General features: G+C 43.0%; 1 protein-coding gene across 1 annotated transcript in view; it reads right to left on the minus strand.

The window, feature by feature from the left end:
- Window positions 1-479: 479 nt before the first annotated feature.
- The window catches only part of PAMR1 (peptidase domain containing associated with muscle regeneration 1), a 73,340-nt gene continuing 56,485 nt past the window's right edge, over window positions 480-17,334 (minus strand). The window contains exons 7-11 of the mRNA XM_045557814.1: window positions 9,330-9,542; window positions 7,432-7,498; window positions 4,016-4,248; window positions 2,752-3,044; window positions 480-1,571 (exon numbers count right to left, since the gene is read on the minus strand). Of these exons, the coding sequence (XP_045413770.1) occupies window positions 1,035-1,571; window positions 2,752-3,044; window positions 4,016-4,248; window positions 7,432-7,498; window positions 9,330-9,542 (1,343 nt within the window). The 3' untranslated portion in view covers window positions 480-1,034. The remainder of the gene's footprint in view (window positions 1,572-2,751; window positions 3,045-4,015; window positions 4,249-7,431; window positions 7,499-9,329; window positions 9,543-17,334) is intronic.

Here is a 17,334-nt window from a genome sequence, read left to right on the forward strand (position 1 = left end):
CCTCCACTGTCCAGTGGGAGGTGGGGCTGGCGCTTGAGAGGAAAACCATGTAAATTATAGAAAAAGTGAAGCTGTAGTTTCTTGGCATTATCCAAATCAAGTGTGAGTAAATATGTGACTCCAATTCAGATGCCAGAAAAACATATCATGAAGATTGATAGAGCTTCCAAGCAGGGTTCTGTGCTGGATCTAGAAGATGAGAACCAGAGATAACCCTAGAAATCACCCTACCCTTGGTATTTCCCTCTGTTGGCACCTTATCTCAGGACACCCATGTTCCTCCTCCCCTAGCCCATGACCCTCCAAGCTCCGAGGGCTGGTACTGAAAAGATGGCACTGACCTTGTCGTACCCATTACTTGGGAATTATTAATACAACCACCGGCTCTATTTTAAAGGGCTATCACCAACCCATTGCCCTGATACCAATGCAAGTAGCTCAGAGAAACAGCATGCAGGAATAAGAGCCTGGCACATTTGTTTTGTAGGTCAGAAGGTAACCCTTGTTTTATTAAAATGTGTACAGGAGATTGGGATGGGAAAGGACCAGACTGTCCGGTGGCCATGTACACAAAAGCATGTGTCACACCCAAGCCCTGGGCTGTCCTGCAGGCAGGAAGTCTGGAACTGGGTTTGGCTGGAGCCCAGAAGGAGGCCTCGTGATGCCCAGACCTGCCCAGATCAACCGTGTCTCTACCAGAGCTGACCATGACATTCACATCACTGAAAGGCGGGAATGGCCACCAGGTGAGTTGAAGGGGGAGGTTTTCTTTTCTATTCATACAGTCTTCATTGAAGAAACTCAGTTCTTGCAAGTGCTGGCATCTCCCAAACGGTTTCCAAGCAGTCAGGGAGGCAGTGGCCTACGAGAAACTGATCTCTACTCACCCACTACTGAGTTTGGTCCCTGAAATCAAAAGCCCCGGCATAGCCAAGTTCATGGGCAAAATCACACTTCAGGGCCACACTGCCTCGTGTAACAACATGCACACAGATGGATGCATGGAAAAGCTTCTCGATGCTTCTGTGGCTGCCTCATTTCATGTTTCTCTCGATCCAGTCTTTAAAAGGCAGCACCTTGGTGAAGGCTGTGGAGAGGCTGTGGCTGCATGTTCTGTCATAGCTCCAGCTGACCAGTCCTACCAGATGCCAGCGTGGCTCAGGGGATCCTCGTCCTGGAAAGGACATAGCCGCGATGCCCCCGGTTTCTGCAGTGCAGATGTCGGAAGGGGTGGTGGGGTCCCGGCTGGCACAGAACATGTTGTCGGTGACACTCACTGGGACACCATGGTCCTCGTGCTGCTCCTCACACAGCAGCGAGTCCACCACGCTGACCACCCCCGAGCGCAGCGTGTCGTTCTTGAAGCCGGGACTCCTCACGTCCGCCAGCACGTTCCAGCCGGCCACGGTGATGTGAGCCTCCTGGAAGGAGGAGCTGAGGTCCCGAGTGGCGGCGAGGCAGATGGGCTGGACGCGGGTGCTGATGCGCGCCTTGTCCAGGAGCTTCAGGATGGCAATGTCGGCATCGAGCAGGATGGGGTCGTAGTTGGGAGACAGGATGATAGCAGAAATCTACAAACACAAGGGATAGACAATATTCTGATCTTTAAATGTTGGCAAATAAATGATGAAAAAATGCGTTAGCATCATCAAGGCACAAACCCGTACATGCTGCCAGCTTGCAACCTCTGGTTCACTGTAAACATTTCATTTACCTTCAAGCCAGCAAGATAGAGCTACACTCAGAACATTCCACAAGGCTCCCAGAAAGTCTTCCCCAATTTTCCCATTCTCTGCCTGTCATGCTCTTTGCTGAGGACCTCTAGGAGCTAACAACTATGATACCTTGCCATTTTTTATGTGTATGTTCTATTACTTCAACTGCCTTTGGGTGCATTTCCTTGGGGCATTTCTTCTGTCACACTGATCATGGTATATTGGTCTGTCCTCCCCACCAGACTGGGGACTCTTCAGAGAAAAACCATGCCTCATTCTGTTCTGTATCTATCTGCAGTGAATAGCATGTTGTGGGAGCTCAACAACTGAATGAATGGATGGGTAGATGGATGGATGGATGGATAGATGGATGGATGGATGGATGGATAGACGGATGGACAGATGGATAGATGGACAAGCAGATGAGTGCATCAATGGAAGAGAGGGAGGGAGGCAGGGAAAGAGAAGTATATTGTAAACTGGTTAGGAATACTTTGGATAAAACCTCTCTGTGTCCTCAAAGCCTACCTAGGACAATGCCCAAACATAACAAGTGATTAACTTTCTTTTCATCCAAGAAATATTTATTGATCATCTACTCTGAGGCAGGCACTGTGCTAGGCCGTGAGGGCACAGTGACAAATCACAACGTCTGTGGAGCCAGTGGTTTCAAGCAGAGCCAGCCATTAAACAAATACTTTCTCTAATTTTTAATTTGTTACAACTTATGGTATATACTACTCTGAGAAGTTCATGTGTATTTTACTCTTAGGTAATGAACTTTTGGTGACCACAATGGCAGATATTTGTCTCTATCTTATTTTTAAAATAATTACAGGAAAACAAAGACTCCACAGGCTTTCTAATGCCCCTGTCTGGTATCTGTCAATATGAAATATTGGGCACTGCTACGTGCCAGGCTCTGGGCTGGCTGGTTACTGACATGCCAAGGGGACAGGGCTGGCATAGTCACTGCTCTGCTGGACTTGGAGTTTGTTGAGCCAGAGCCTCGGTTTCTAAGTTGTAGCCCCCTTACCCGCAAGCTCTGGATGGTCTTCTCATCCCGGTCATCATCCCGGTAGAATTTCCCCAGGACGACTTTGAGGTCTGCTGTCTTGATCAAGGTGACCTTCCCCAGGTCAGTCACGCAGTGGGCAGCCACCACCACCGTGCGCTCGTTCACCAGGGCGCCGCTGCAGACCAGGAACCAACCTCCCTTGTGTAGGCTGCCATCGTGCACCCCGCTGCTCCTCCTGTAGATGGCCGCCTGCCACGGCCAGCGCATCCCTTGGGTCTTCGGAGCAGTGACATTCTCGATTTTCCCGCAGACTAGGGAGAAAGTACGTGCTTAGTAAGATAAACTCACACTGTCCCATCCAAAGGGGAACGTGGCACTCAACCAGGAGGGCACAAATCTGGAAAGGCGGGCCTCAGGGGTGTGATGACCACTAAGCCGCCTAACCTGTTTTTTTTCTGACTCTAAATAGTAATCAACCACCCTTGACATGGTTGGCTATAAAGTCCAGAATTAAAATTGGAGGCTTTGCAGTCAAATGAAACCTGGGTTTCGATCCCAGGCACTTATTATCGGTAGGACTTTGGGGAAGTTGCCTAATCTATTAGAGTCTCAGTTTTCTTGGCTGTAAAACCGATAGAGTAATAACAATTGTTTTGTAGGGTTCTTGAGGCGACTGAAGATGACGTATGTAAACAGACTCAAAATATCGTGACTAATCATAAACATGACCACAATGAACTCAACCATACTGCTCTCCTTTCAAAAAGAAGATGGGATGGCAGCTTAGTATGTGCAAGCCCCTATTCTAGATACTTCCACATATTATCTCAGTAATCATCATAACCTTATGAGGTAATTAATACCTCATTACTTAATTAATAGCAATTACTCAATTAATATCACCAGATGATGAATGGGAAAACTGGGGCTTAGACAAAGTAGCCAAGATGACGCAACCTGAGGCCCTCTGGCACTTTTAACCCCTTCCTCACTTGGCGTTTACTGACTGCTTTCTCTCTTTTCTCCAAGTAAATATGATAGAGCCATCCACAAGAAAGTATGCCTCTAAGATTTAAAGAGTCCATTTTTCCTGGGTAGTAAGTTTAAGCTAAAGGAAACTAACTGTGGAATTTCAGACATCACCAAATTAGGGAAAGCATTGGCAACCCATTCCTCTGGACAAAGAGCCTTTCTTAAAAAAGTCTTCCACAGGGCTAATGTTTTTGCACGGGCAGCAAGAAATATGGAAGATGCTCCAGCCCAAGGATGAGACTTGACTCACTAGGGATGCAGGATGGGGCCCGCCCACTCCACTTCCCAGTCCTCAGACATGTCCTCCGGCTGCTGCCCAGGCGGCGGTAGAAGGGTGAGATGCACTCGTACTGGAGCTGGGTGTGCAGATGTTGGTACCCGGTGGGCAGCTCTCCGAAGGGAAGGGCTGGCTTCTTGGTAGGGGCGTCCTGCAGTTTCTGCTTGTTGAAGGCTGCTGAGTATAGCTGGTGTAATGGTGTCTCTCTGGATCAGGCGCATGGGCCCAAAGAAAGAGCAGGGTGAGAAGCGAGAGGAAGTCATTGTGGCCCCTTTAGCAACTATACCAAGCCCCAGGTAGATATTTGGTTACAGAAGAAGAAAAAAAATGGCTATCTCCTTCTCTGTCTCTATCACTCTCTCTCTGTCTCTGTGTCTCCGTCTCTCTCTCTCTCTTACTCACATGCACACACTTACACACTTCATCTCTACCACTGAGCAAATTCTCTTGCACACCTCAATCTTCATTTTATGCCTCCATTTCTATTTTTGGCATGATTCCAACTGCTTAAGACTTTAACCAAAGAGAATATCTGGCATAATAGCTGCTATCTGAAGGTATGTTATACATGCACACATACACACAAATTAATTGCAACATTAAACAGAAAAGGGAGTTAATTTGAATGTGGGAAATCCAGGCGTATTTTTTTCTCTAAACGTTATTATAATGGGGCAATATTAGGAATTGACTCAAACTAAACTGTGTTGATACAGTAGCTTGATTTAGCAATTAGCAGATGTAATTAGCACACCTCAGAGAATAGAACTTCCAGGGCACATAGATTGGGAGAAATATGACGCATTGTGTGTAAATGTGAAGAGGGATATTAAATGAGCCTTGAAGTTGAAGCCCCCACGGACAACTTGGGGATTCTTGGGGAAGTTATACACACATTTTCAGCTTGTGTTTATTTTATATTGGTGCATAATGATTGTCAACTGAAAAGGTTGAATTCCTTTAGGAATCTATGTTTTCATCCCTATTTAATAAACAGAGAGCTGGAGAGCGGAAGCCCAGAGAAGTAAGTGGGAGTGCTCAGGGGTACACAGGACAGTAAGACGGGACCCAAGACAGCGCTGAGCAGTCACAATTTCCACTCTGGTGTATCTACCATACCAGTTTGATATCCATCGTAAGAAATCTATTTATATATCTGTATAGTACTTGGCTCAGAGCAAATATTCCATGCACATCGATTTCATTGAAAAAATCCTTAGCTCATGTTTGTAACCAGGTCTGTAGTTCAGGGAACTTCTGAACTTATAAACAAGCCCCTCACTTGGCCCTGGAAGGTCTGCACTGTCTTTGGGGGCTCCTGGGTGAGCCTGGCTGCTGGAAATAGGCAGATCAACTGCAGCCCACCGTTCAGAAAGACACTTAAAACCAAGTCGTAGGCCTCCCTTCTCACTTACACGAGAAAGCTGGCACTTTGCCCCCTAACCTCCCGTTAAGATTGCTTCACCAGTAGGAAGTGATCTTTCCGAATAGCTCAGGGGCTCCTCTGCAAGACGTCTCCTTGAGAAGAACAGGTCGATCCCACTTAGTGGAGAGGCCAGTCCAGTGAAATCACAAAGATCAGAAAAGGGGGCAGAATTCAGATTCTACTGCCACTGTTCCCTAGGAAATACCTTGCCTTGCCCAAAAAGGGAAAGACAAAAATGGAATGAGATCGTCTGAGGAGGAGTGAGAGACTGGTGGGTATCCTGACTTAGGAATATTCCAGGTCACTTGGTTGGAATCAATTCTAGTCACTGGGATTCATCATTACTGTTTTTAACAATAGCTACCACTGACGAGTGATTACATGGGCAAGATGCTTTGCTAAGGCCTTGACGTAAGGTTTGAAGTCTAGCACTTTTGTACCCCCACAATATGCTGAGATAAGAATAAAAAAAAAAAAGTCTAGCACATAAGGAAGGAGACCCTGAAATCAGATACTGGATTTATATCCTGGCTTTGTCACTTCTTCTAGCAATGTGACTTTGGACAAGTTACTTAACTTCTCCGAGCCTCAGTTTACTTATCTGTAATAAAAATGGTAATAAAATGGTAATAATAATAACAATAATATCTACCTCAGAGGTTGTAGTGAGAATTAAATGAACTAATACGTGTAAAATACTCAGAAGAGCAACTGACACAAAGCAAACATGCAATAAATATTAGCTGTTAGTGTTGCATTTAATCCTAACAACAATCCCCAGAGACAGATGCTATGATTATCCCTACTTGTCAAGAGGAAACTCAGGCTCAGCAAGTTTAGGAACTTGCCCAAGAACACCCCAGCACTACAGACAGGCAGACCCAGGCCTTGAACCTTGTTCGTCAGCCCAATCCATTCATTCAATACTTACAGAGTGCATACTATGTGGCAGGTGCTATTTTAGGCACTAGAACTTCAGCATGAGCAAAACATACAATGTTCTTGTACTTGTAACTTTTACATTTCGGGGAGGGTGAAGGAGATAGAAATTAAACAAATAAATTAAAAAAAAGAGGTCCATAAGACAACAACAGGTGGAGAGGGATGAAAACAGAAACATAGTAAAGGCCAGAGAACTCTGGGGAAAGGGGTCCACTCCATGGTCGGAGTGCAGGTGGGCCCGCTATTTGTAAAGGGACAGTCAGGTCTCCCTGTCAGGCAAAAACTGAGCAGAGAACTGGAAGAAGTGAGGCTTGATATCCAACAGAAGCATGTTCCAGACAGAAGGAGCCACAAGTCTAAGGTTTCCGAAGCAGAATTATTATGCTTGGAGTAGCAGAGGAAAACCAAGGATTCCCATGTAGCTGGAGTGGGGAGAGTGTGGAGGAGAATGCAGGAGAAGAGATGAGTAGAAATGGGCTTAGTCTCTCCCCACCAGGTGGTCCTTGCCTTTGTGTTTCCAGGAGAAAGGTTGGCATACCTGAGGGCTCACGTCCCTCAGCACGCATGGCTGCTTATTTATCCCTGGTTCCTAGGCACCCCCGGCCTACATCAGCCAATTGGTTACCACCAAGATCATCTTCCTAAATCATAGCTGGCTGTGTCGAGTAGAAATGCCATCTCCCTAGCAGCTGCCATAATAAATACATAGTAATTTCAGGAAGACTCAAATATTCAAATCCGGTTCCTCAGAGATCATCTGAAAGTCTTGCGTCTCACTAACCATCCACTTTCCCACGGTCCAGTGAAATTTGTACACTCTCCAACAGTTGCTACCTCTTGGCTAGAGGCAGCTGGCTAACGAGCTTCCATCTAACAAGCCCTATTCTTTCCTGACTGGTTAGCACTAAATGTCCCCAAGAAACCTTGGACTGCCTTTGGCCAAACACAAAAGGGGAAAGGGAATGGGAGGGAAATACTCATTATTGGCCTTTAGAGCACAGTTCAGGTGTTTTGACCTCACCTTGACTGAATCTGCATTGGAAGAACTCTCCTTCTCACCAGGTCTGAGATCTTGGGTTCTCGGCAGGCTAGAAAAAACAAAACAAAGCAAAACAAAACAAAAACAACACAAAAAAACAAAACAACAATGTTACATAATCCTTTTCCATATTCGCTGTTCACATCATTCAGTTCGAATTCACACCTGACCACCCTTTCTGGAGACCAGGTGTCCATTCTCTAAGCTCTCAGAGGACAGACATACCTGCCAAGCCTCAACAGCTCACTAAGCAAAATAGCTTGGTGCCTTGCACCTAAATTGACAGCCCCTTCTAATAACCCAAGTGGAGTAGATACCTCTGAAAATCTGCTCCACCTAAGTGATTTGGAACAAGAGCAGTTAATAGATTAGGATCAACTGTTAATGTGAACCGTATAAGCAAACTTGACCAAAACGGAATAAAAGTCAGTATGAAGGTTCTACAGTAAAGCCCACACAGGTAATTAGGAGGTTCTCATTTGAAATCTGACAGCAGCGTCAACCACAGATAAGTCTCCGGTAACTGACTCCCCATGTCCTTTCTCCGCAATTAAGGGCCCTAACAATCACTTGAGGGCAATTCAAAGCCCGGTTTAATTTTGTTGAAGTCTCTCTTTCTTCACAAGTGAAAAGGAATCCTTCCCATCTCACTTTCCCAATCAGGCAGCCAACATTCATCTAATTAGCAACTTAGAGAACTTTGGTTGTATTAATTTGTAAGAGGAGAGTTGACAAAAACCTCCAAGGACATATGTGACACTGTTCCCATACTTAATGAAATAAAAAATCAGAGTCTGTGCTGGTGGGGATGAAGGTCGCTTCTGGCTGAAGTCTAAAGTGATTTATTCCTTTCACAAGCCATTCCCTTTCATTCTTTTTCCCAGGATTCAACTTGTTGACAAACACCCAGAAGGCAAAGTGGAGGATTAAGGCAATTATCTGGATAATCTAGGACAAGGACATGCTTTTCTTCCCAGTAAACAGCCGGATCATTGTGGCCTGCCCTCCAACAGAGGGGCTGTTAACCTGAAGCAACTAGTGAGTCAATTCAATGAGAACCTGCACATCCCCACGGCCTGCAGGGAGAGTTCAAACTTCTCTATACCACACTCCCTTCTTCTGGTTCCAACCTACATATCAAAATTTACCTCCCAGGTTCCCACATTGCCTTACTTTGAGTTTACCATGATTATGTCGCTTCTGCCTACAACCTCTTTTTTTCCCCTCTGTCTTCCATCTGGAATATCATCCCATATCCTCTTCACATCTACACATCTTTTCCAATTCTCCAGACTGGCTCTAATCCTACCTGATTCGTGCAATTGTCCCTATTTCAGGAATACTGATCCCTCCTTTTTCTGAATTTATACCATTCATCTGTTCCTATGACTATCCCTTGAATGTACAAGTGCTTACTGTCTGTCTTTGTTTTTAAACATCTTGGTATCTCAATCCTCCCGCTACGCAGCCTGGCAGGGATGATGTGTCTATTTTGTTCTTTTATTTCTCGCACAACTTAATAATGCATAGAGAGTAGATAAGTGTAGCTATGTAAATGCTTATAAAGTGCCTCAATTCTGTCCTAGGATTTGCATATGTGGAACTCAGCCTTGTCATCTTTTCTAAACTGCTCTGATAACTATACCACTCTGCTTGATCACCTCAAGATGTTGTGACTAAGCTTAGCAGGTCCTCTTGAGGCCCCCAAAAAGAAGCAAACATTTTTAGGATGGTTTCCAACCTAAGAGTTATATATGGCTCCAGGGAGAACTTAAGAGAGAAAGGCATTTTTCCAAGGGCTTAAACCCATGCACGGAAGCTACCAAAAAGTCCAGTAACTCCACTTATGTCTATAGACTTCAGGAACATCTGAAAGTTACCTTTAATGCAGATGGGCTGTTTCCCCGACCACTCTCCATTCTCCTGGCAAGTTCTTTTCTCATTGCCACTGAGAACATAGGAGTTGTTACAAAAGAAGGACACAATGGTGCCGATTTTTACATACTGCCCATTGATAAGCCCAGGGCCTCCTGTTATTTTCTTGTACCCATTGACTGGGCCCCCGGGGTCTGAGCAGTTTCTTTCTTCAAGGACTAGAAGTGAAAATAAAAGAAAACGAAAACTGTTAAAAGTCTGAGTCATTCAGTTTTAGAATAGAATCTTTTCACGTTTCATTGAATTAAAAATACATTGATACAGAACCTGCTAACAATGGTGCTCCAAGGAATTACCAAGAGAAATCTCATAATAGAAAATGCATGTAGTAGACATATCTTCCCCTTGTGTTAATGACTTATTCTTAAATTGAAAGATATTTCATTCTCTATATAAATAAATTTGACAGCAAATCTGGCTCCCATATGACCTCGTTCATGTTTTTCTCAAACTGTGAGAGCTGGGCAGGCCTGGACAAAATAAATATCTCACCTAGATTTTATGATCACTATTTAAGAGTTATCAGTTTTCTGTGTTGTTGTATTATCTCCTTCATTCCCTAAAGCTTGTGCAATTAAACCAGACTGCTCAGTTTCCTATATAGGTTGTACCCACAAAGTAGAACTGATGAGAAACAAGAGTGCATATAGGACATCAATTTAGATTTTATATTCAATCTCCAGGAACATAAGTGTGTTGAAAGTTATAGTTTAAAAATACTAGTGAACAATATAATTGTGGAGATACACCAAATATCCCTTGATCTCCAAATATAACTTTCCATCTAAATGCTTAGTATTCATTACAGAGATATTTCTACTCTTTAACTCTTAAAGTTGTCTAAAATAAGCTACTTAAAGTAATCAGCAGCTATTCTGAGCACTGGACAGGATTTTGAGATAAATTCTGGAAATATTCTATCAGATAGATAACATTTTTTCAAATAGATTATGGCACCGTATTGAATAAGACTTGCCTAAGGAAACAGAGTGCCCCAGAGAATCCAACCTTCAGTTATTGAATTTGGGTACCAATCACTCTATCGGTGTCTCTGGTTTCTTCTTAATCATTTCATCTAAGACTTAGGCTCATCCCTATAAAACAGTCCCCCTGCAAGGCAATTCTGCATTTGACATGCTTTTTTGTCCTGTAACTATCCCAATCACGTTCCAAGCAACTTACTTGCTTACCTCCAGGCAAGAAAAGAATCTCCATTCAGATAACACCTCTAAAATATTTGAGAATGAAAAATAAATTAATAACTTTCCTATGTGCAACTTGGCAAGATTACTACAATTAGCCAAATTACTGGTTTGTCTACTCTAAGACAGTGCATAGACCATGTGGCAGATGATCTTAATGATACTCTGTGTGCTTTGGGGCTATATAGTATCGGCACTTTTCCTGGTGGGTAAATCCAAAACCCCTATTTTAAGTATAAAAAAAGAGACCTCACTGAGTGAGCTGTTTAAAAATTTTGAGATGGTATGGGGAAGGAAATGCATTTTTTGATGCTTCAAGTGGACTCAGAAAACTCCAGCTTATCTTTTTAGGAATGCCTCTGTGATGTGGGAGGAAGAGGCGGAGAAAACAAGCAGTCCGTACCGCTTCAGTGACGGGCTGCCTTCTTAGAGCACAGACTCATTCAGTTCTGAACATAAAGCCAGAGGGCATCCACTGGGGCCCACAGACTGCAATCATCTCAAAAATACAATGTGTTATAGCTGCAAATTTTAAAAAATGGAATTAGTTGCCAACTTGCCAACATAAAAATTGAGGGGTTTCACATAAAGATCTGTACTACTGGTTTCTAACACAATTCATATCTGGAACCCCTGGGCCTATATTCCCACATGGCAACAACCAACTGGAGTTGAGAAGTGACTCTGCTTAGATGGGGGCCCCCACCAGGCTGCCTGGCTCTGGCAGGCATTTGAACCTGTCATCAGTTAGCCTATTAATGGGTTATAATTTGTGTAATTTAAGTGTAGTTCCCCATCCATTTTGAGCTTTGCTAGAGCTCATGTCCAAGAAAGATTGGGTGATATTTAAGACCAGTCCTGGAATACTGAGAGAAAATGAACTATGGTCCAGCCACGTCACCCTCAGCAGAAGACAAGAAATCCTTTCTACTATTGGCTTTGACAGGTAAACCTCAAAGTTGGATTTTTCTCCCCTTGGAAGGAAGTGCTTCCATGGTTTGCTAGGCTCCCACCCCATGATCTGCCACATGCAGGGTTCTTATGGATCATAGTCCTACTATATTTAATATGGGTTTAATTACCAGGAACTTTGGAGAGTTCTTGAGCCCTTGAAAGTAACAAAGACTTAGGACAATTCAGATCCTTTGTTTCTCTCACCGAGGAGGCTTTTTAAAAAGACTTGAAGAAAACCTAAATCAGGATACACAAACTCAGTGTTCCCAAGGCTGAGGAATTTCATAATTCTTAGATGCCTACTTTTTTATAATGTGACATTTTTGAAATCAGGTCACCGTGATATGTACTTTTTATGTAGTATTTCCTTACTCATGACTCCAGAAAAGCTATAATTAAATCAATGGGTGCAACTTAAACTTGATGAGATCTTAGAATGGGGAACTATGAGAACTATTATTTGTTTTTAAGTTCTTGCTTATGGAATGTCATCAGGATAGAGCCAAGTGATGTTTCTGGGTTAAGATCCAATAGAGGATGCAATGGACTGAATGTTTGTGTCCCCCCAAAATTCATATGTTGAAATCCTAACCCCCAGTATCATTGTATTAGGAGATGGGACCTTTGGGAGTTGATTAGGCCATGAAAATGGAGCTCTTTTGAATGGTATTGGTTCCTTTGTAAAAGAAAACCCAGAGAACTTTCTCGCCCTCCTTCCACCATGTGAGGATACAGCAAGAAGACAGCTATCTATGAACCAGAAAGCAAGCCCTCACCAGACAACGAATCTTCTGGCGCCTTGATCTTGGACTTCCCAGCCTCCAGAACTGTGAGAAATAAATGTTTGTTGTTTAAGTCACCCAGTCTATGGTATCCTGTTGTAGCAGCCCCAATTGACTAAGACAAAAGGCAAGACTGAAAATCAAGAGAAATACAAACAACAGAAAGATTTATAAAGGATCCAGGCAATTTAGTTATCTGACACTACTTACAAATAGCTATGCTGATCATATTCAAGGAAATAAAAGACAAGATTGAGCAGAAAACTGAAAACCTTGAAAAAAGAAAAATCTAGGACTGAAAAGTATAATGGCAGACAGTTCAAACTCAGTGGATAAGCTAATAGCAAATTAGATAGAGCTGAAGAGTGTTAATAAACTGAAAGACAACTTAAAAAAAATCAGAATGAAGCCCAAAGAGATAAAAAAGTGAAAAATGTACAAGAAAATATAAGGGACAGAGACTATGGTGAGAAGGTTAAAAAAATACATGTAATTGGCATCCAAGAAGGAGAGGAGAGAGGATGGATCAGAAACAATACGCAAAGAAATAATAGCTGAAAATTTTCCTATAATGAAAGACATCAACATATAGATTCACAAAGTTCAATGTCAGATAAATATGAAGCAGCCAGGGAAGGAGGCGGGAGGGAGAAACTAGAACATACTTTAAAATAACTACAGTCATTATCCCTGGCTTATAACATTAAGAATAATTTTTACTTCTTTATACTTTTTTTAAAAGTTTTGTAATCAGAAAATGTTATCATAAAAGTTTGTTGTTTATTATTTTTGTTGTTTCCATTGTTATTTTTAATATATGTATCAAGCAAAATGGCTTGGGTCCTCCCTGCTAAGCTTCTAAATCTAGCATTATTCCATCTTTCATAGCCTCTTCACCCCATGCAAATCTCTTTAACATCTTGCATAATCATAGAGGAATACAATTTTCCATGAAATCATTTAAATAAGTCTAGTCACTACACTCTGGTGGGAAAAAGAATGGCTTCCAGGATCGGGTAGATAGGGGTTCAGGTAATCATTTGGTTCCCCAGTGTCTAGAACAAGCACACAGTAGGTGCACAAGTAGTATCTGTTGGTAGTAGAAGGGATTAAGGGTGAAATCTCTTCATTCTTCCACTTAAGAACCAGGGCCTGGGAAAATTGCATAATCTCTCCAACCTTGCCTTTCTCATCTGCAAAACAGGATAATAGCACTTACCCTGGCTGGGCTGGTTCTGAGGAATAATTCAAATAACACAAAGTTTCCTTTCCCTTTGTTTACCTTTGTTTACAAGGCACCCAACTGCCTTCCAAAGCCAATTTCCTAAGTTTAATACACCTTAAAGAAAACACCTCGAGGAAATCTAAAGGCCCATTACTGAGTTTATTCTAGCATAATGCGATATTCCACTCCATTTTTTTGGGCTCCTGGTAATGTCTACCCATGATGGGCTTCCAGGCCTGGATCCAGTGTTGATTCAGACTCCTGGGTACCAGCCATGGTGTCTATACCTTCATCTCTTTTAATCCTGCATAAGAAAGCCTTAAAACTGTATTCCTATATCAAAGGGCCACTGGGCATTATTCTCTCTTCCCTCTCATTTATTCCCTGTACTTTCCAAAGCTGCACACTGTCCTCGGATGCTTTTGAAGAGAATTCTAAGACTTCCTCCATCCATCCTTTTCTCTCTCAGTTTGGACATCTACCTGGTGGGTACATAGGCCATCTATATCTCATCAGAGCTCTTCCCCAGGGTTAAATTTCAAAACGATCTTTTTATCCTCCCATTCATTTTCTTTTTAGAAATTTTTATATCTCCTCATTGAATACATTCATGATTCTTGCCTATTGGATTTTTAAGGGCTTTATGTTTCATTTCTTCTCAGGGGCATGGATGTTTTCATGCAAAGAAGTATTGTAAACATCTGCATTTCTGGCCTGAAGGAGCATCAAGCTCCTACTTTGCTAAGTAAAACAGTTCACGATTCATAATAAATAGCACATTGCCCTGATACTTTGGGGACTCATCCTGGGAACATAAGCACACTAAGTTTAGCATGCCCTTATATTCTACTATGTGAACAAAAAACAGTAATCAGAGGTGCATTTCTCTGGAATACTGTTTCAGATAAACATTTAAAGAAAGACCTCTATTCTTATTTTCTTTTTTCCTCACAGCAGCTATATGAGATGGTTCACTGAGATGCCACTTTACAGAAGCAGATGTGGTGGCTTTGGGATGGCTCTTGTAGCGAACACTGCTGGTGCCCCACTCTGGTCCCCTAGATCCTTTTACCAGGTCAGGGCGCCCATCCCTCAGTTTCCACGTGTGAGCTTTGCATCTGGGACCTGGCACTTGTAACCTTCAGAGGACTGCCCTTGGGCACCATCTTGTCCTTATGGAGAGCTGAAAAATGCCTAGGAGATTTCTATCCTCCCTGCCCAACCCCGGGTGGCTTGGAGCCAATGACTGATGTGTGTGGAAGTATGAAAGCCCAACTCCTCTTCCTCGAGGTATAATTCACATTCCCCAGAACCCCCACTGGCTCAGGCTGAGCCTGGGAGTTTAGCTGAAAGCAGCCTTGTTTGATATCATCCCCTTTCTTATCTTGTTTTCCCGATACCCTTACTGCTTGGTCCTGGGAGTGCTTCCTTTGACACTGTGCTTGGACCCAAATGCTTGACTCAGGGTCTGTTTGTGGAATAAACTAACCTAAGACAGCTCTGCTGTTGTTTTCTTATCCCTGGATGACAAGGCCCCTCACGTCTTTTCACTCCTAGAAGACCCAAGATCCCAGAGAGGAGGTTGGCTTAGCCCTAGGCATTAAACCCTGCATGGCTTTCAGCACTTCGGGCTGTGACAAGATCTTGGGGAGGATGCCTGGCCAGGCAACTAGAGGCTGGATCCTTAAGAGAGAGCCTCCAGCCTCCTCAAGTACTCTCAGGCTCCAGGCCAGCCCCGCGCCAGCTGAGCTAGTTTACCTGCAGGTACCAAGTAGTCTGAGACATTGGACTTCCCCAGCTGAACAGCATAGACTCAAAACCCACCATCAGAGCACTCTCCCTGATGATTTGGCGCTGTCTTTGCAAAGTGAGGAATCTCTTTACAACCCTGGGGCACAGAGGAAGTCCCAACAGTGACAGAGACTGCATTTCTCATGAGCCTGAAGTATGGGTCTTAGAGCTGGATTTAAGCAGATTTAAAGCAAATAAAGTCATATCCTTTTTTCTCGTATCTGATTGGTACTCTAAGAGTCATATTCAATATAAGGCAGCTGAGATGGCCAGATCTAGAACGTCTGAGAGAAGTGGACGTGATGATGGGGACATCAAGGGATGTGTCAGGATAGTGTGGGGATATTTTCAGGAAAAGTGGTTCTTCCGTGCACATAGTGTCACTTTTCTCTGCCCTCTGATTAAATCGATAATACTGAATGTGACAAAAGGATGGCTGCACTCTTTATCGCTCACCTAGGGAGAGGACCCACCTCCTCATCCCCTGATAAACCACAAAGACTCAGGGGCAGATCCCAGCTGTGGAGCGACAGCAGACCTTTTCTCCCATTATAGCACCACCCACCTGTACATCCCTGTCCACAAAAGTAATATCTTTTTATGAATGAATCCAGAATTCTAATATGATACACCAGCCTCCCATGAATATTTGTCTTTTCCTTTTTGCTTAAGTGTCCAAGTTGTAAGTTCAAATTTGGAGACAAGAGTTACAAAAGGCCCCTAGGAACCAAAGAATTCAATAACCGAGTTACTGCTGGGCCTCCAGAAGTCCAGCACGTCCCCTGTAGAGGACTGATGAAGTGCTGCGGGCCACTGATTTGATCCATTGTCTTGCATCATCACATATTCAATGTGCCCAGCTGAATAAGGCATTGCCAGATGTTTTTCTGTATCTTTAACAAGGAAACTTTTCATTTAAATCCAGAAATAGAAGTGATGCCAGTTCAGGCTTATTCTATTAAGTACTTTATACACATTTCAAGACTCTCTCCAGCTTCACTTAAGCAACTACAAAAAAAAAAAATAGTATGGGAATTTCCTTACAATTGTTTATTCCCTAGGTCAGATTTTTATTCAACACAATCTTTTTCAACCAAAAAAGAAAGTTAATAGTTCAACTACTACTTGAAGGAATGTTACTGTTGGAAATTTAGTTTTACCTCTTTGAACCAAATCAACCTATTCCGACACTGAGAAAGAGAAAGACAGAGAGAGAGAATGGGGATGGGGAGAACAAAGATATATAATTTTTTCCATTAGCACTAATTCTTCCTATGATTAGTGCCTTTCTTAACTTTGCTTCTAAAATTGTACCAGAAGATAGATTCCTTAATCAAGGAATAAAGTAAAGGTAATTGTGGGGGCCTTAGATTAATTTGAACGGGGTGTGGGTGTTTCATCAAATACTAGCCAACCACAGAAGTTAACTGCATTGCAACAAAGATTTCATCAGGTACAATTGATTGAAGTGGGTTGATATGCTTAGCCTGCTGTGCTGTCTGAAAGAAAATCTCTTAATCTAAAGGTAGGAAGCTGGGTTAAAGGAACCAAATTCTAATTTAGATACTTCTGCTGAGAATAACCATGGGAAATTTGCTAGAATTGGAGCTCCCGGTTTTATCACATTTGTGTTCTCCTTGTGGTGCCAGACAGAACGGTTGATGTAGAGATTGCCATTTAACCAGGGCACACGTTGTAGTTAACGCAGTGTGGCCAGTTGATCAGAGCACAATTACAAAAGTAAGATAATTAGAAGAGGCCCAAAGATGCTGCTTTATGATGGGAGCAGCCATTTTCCAACCCCCGTCTAAACAATGCTAGAGGGCAGAATTTGAACAAATCCTTCAGAAGATTCCAAGTCCTCTAGGAGGTATTACGGGCTCTCTCCACAAACAACACTGCAGTCTCTACTCACTCCCACAATCCTCCTCTGTAAAGGATGGGGCTGGATCTTATGCACAGAGAAGAGCAAGTGTGTGTGTGTGTGGGTGTGTGT

This window comes from Lemur catta, chromosome 7, assembly GCF_020740605.2.
Source record: "Lemur catta isolate mLemCat1 chromosome 7, mLemCat1.pri, whole genome shotgun sequence".
Classification (NCBI taxonomy): domain Eukaryota; kingdom Metazoa; phylum Chordata; class Mammalia; order Primates; family Lemuridae; genus Lemur; species Lemur catta.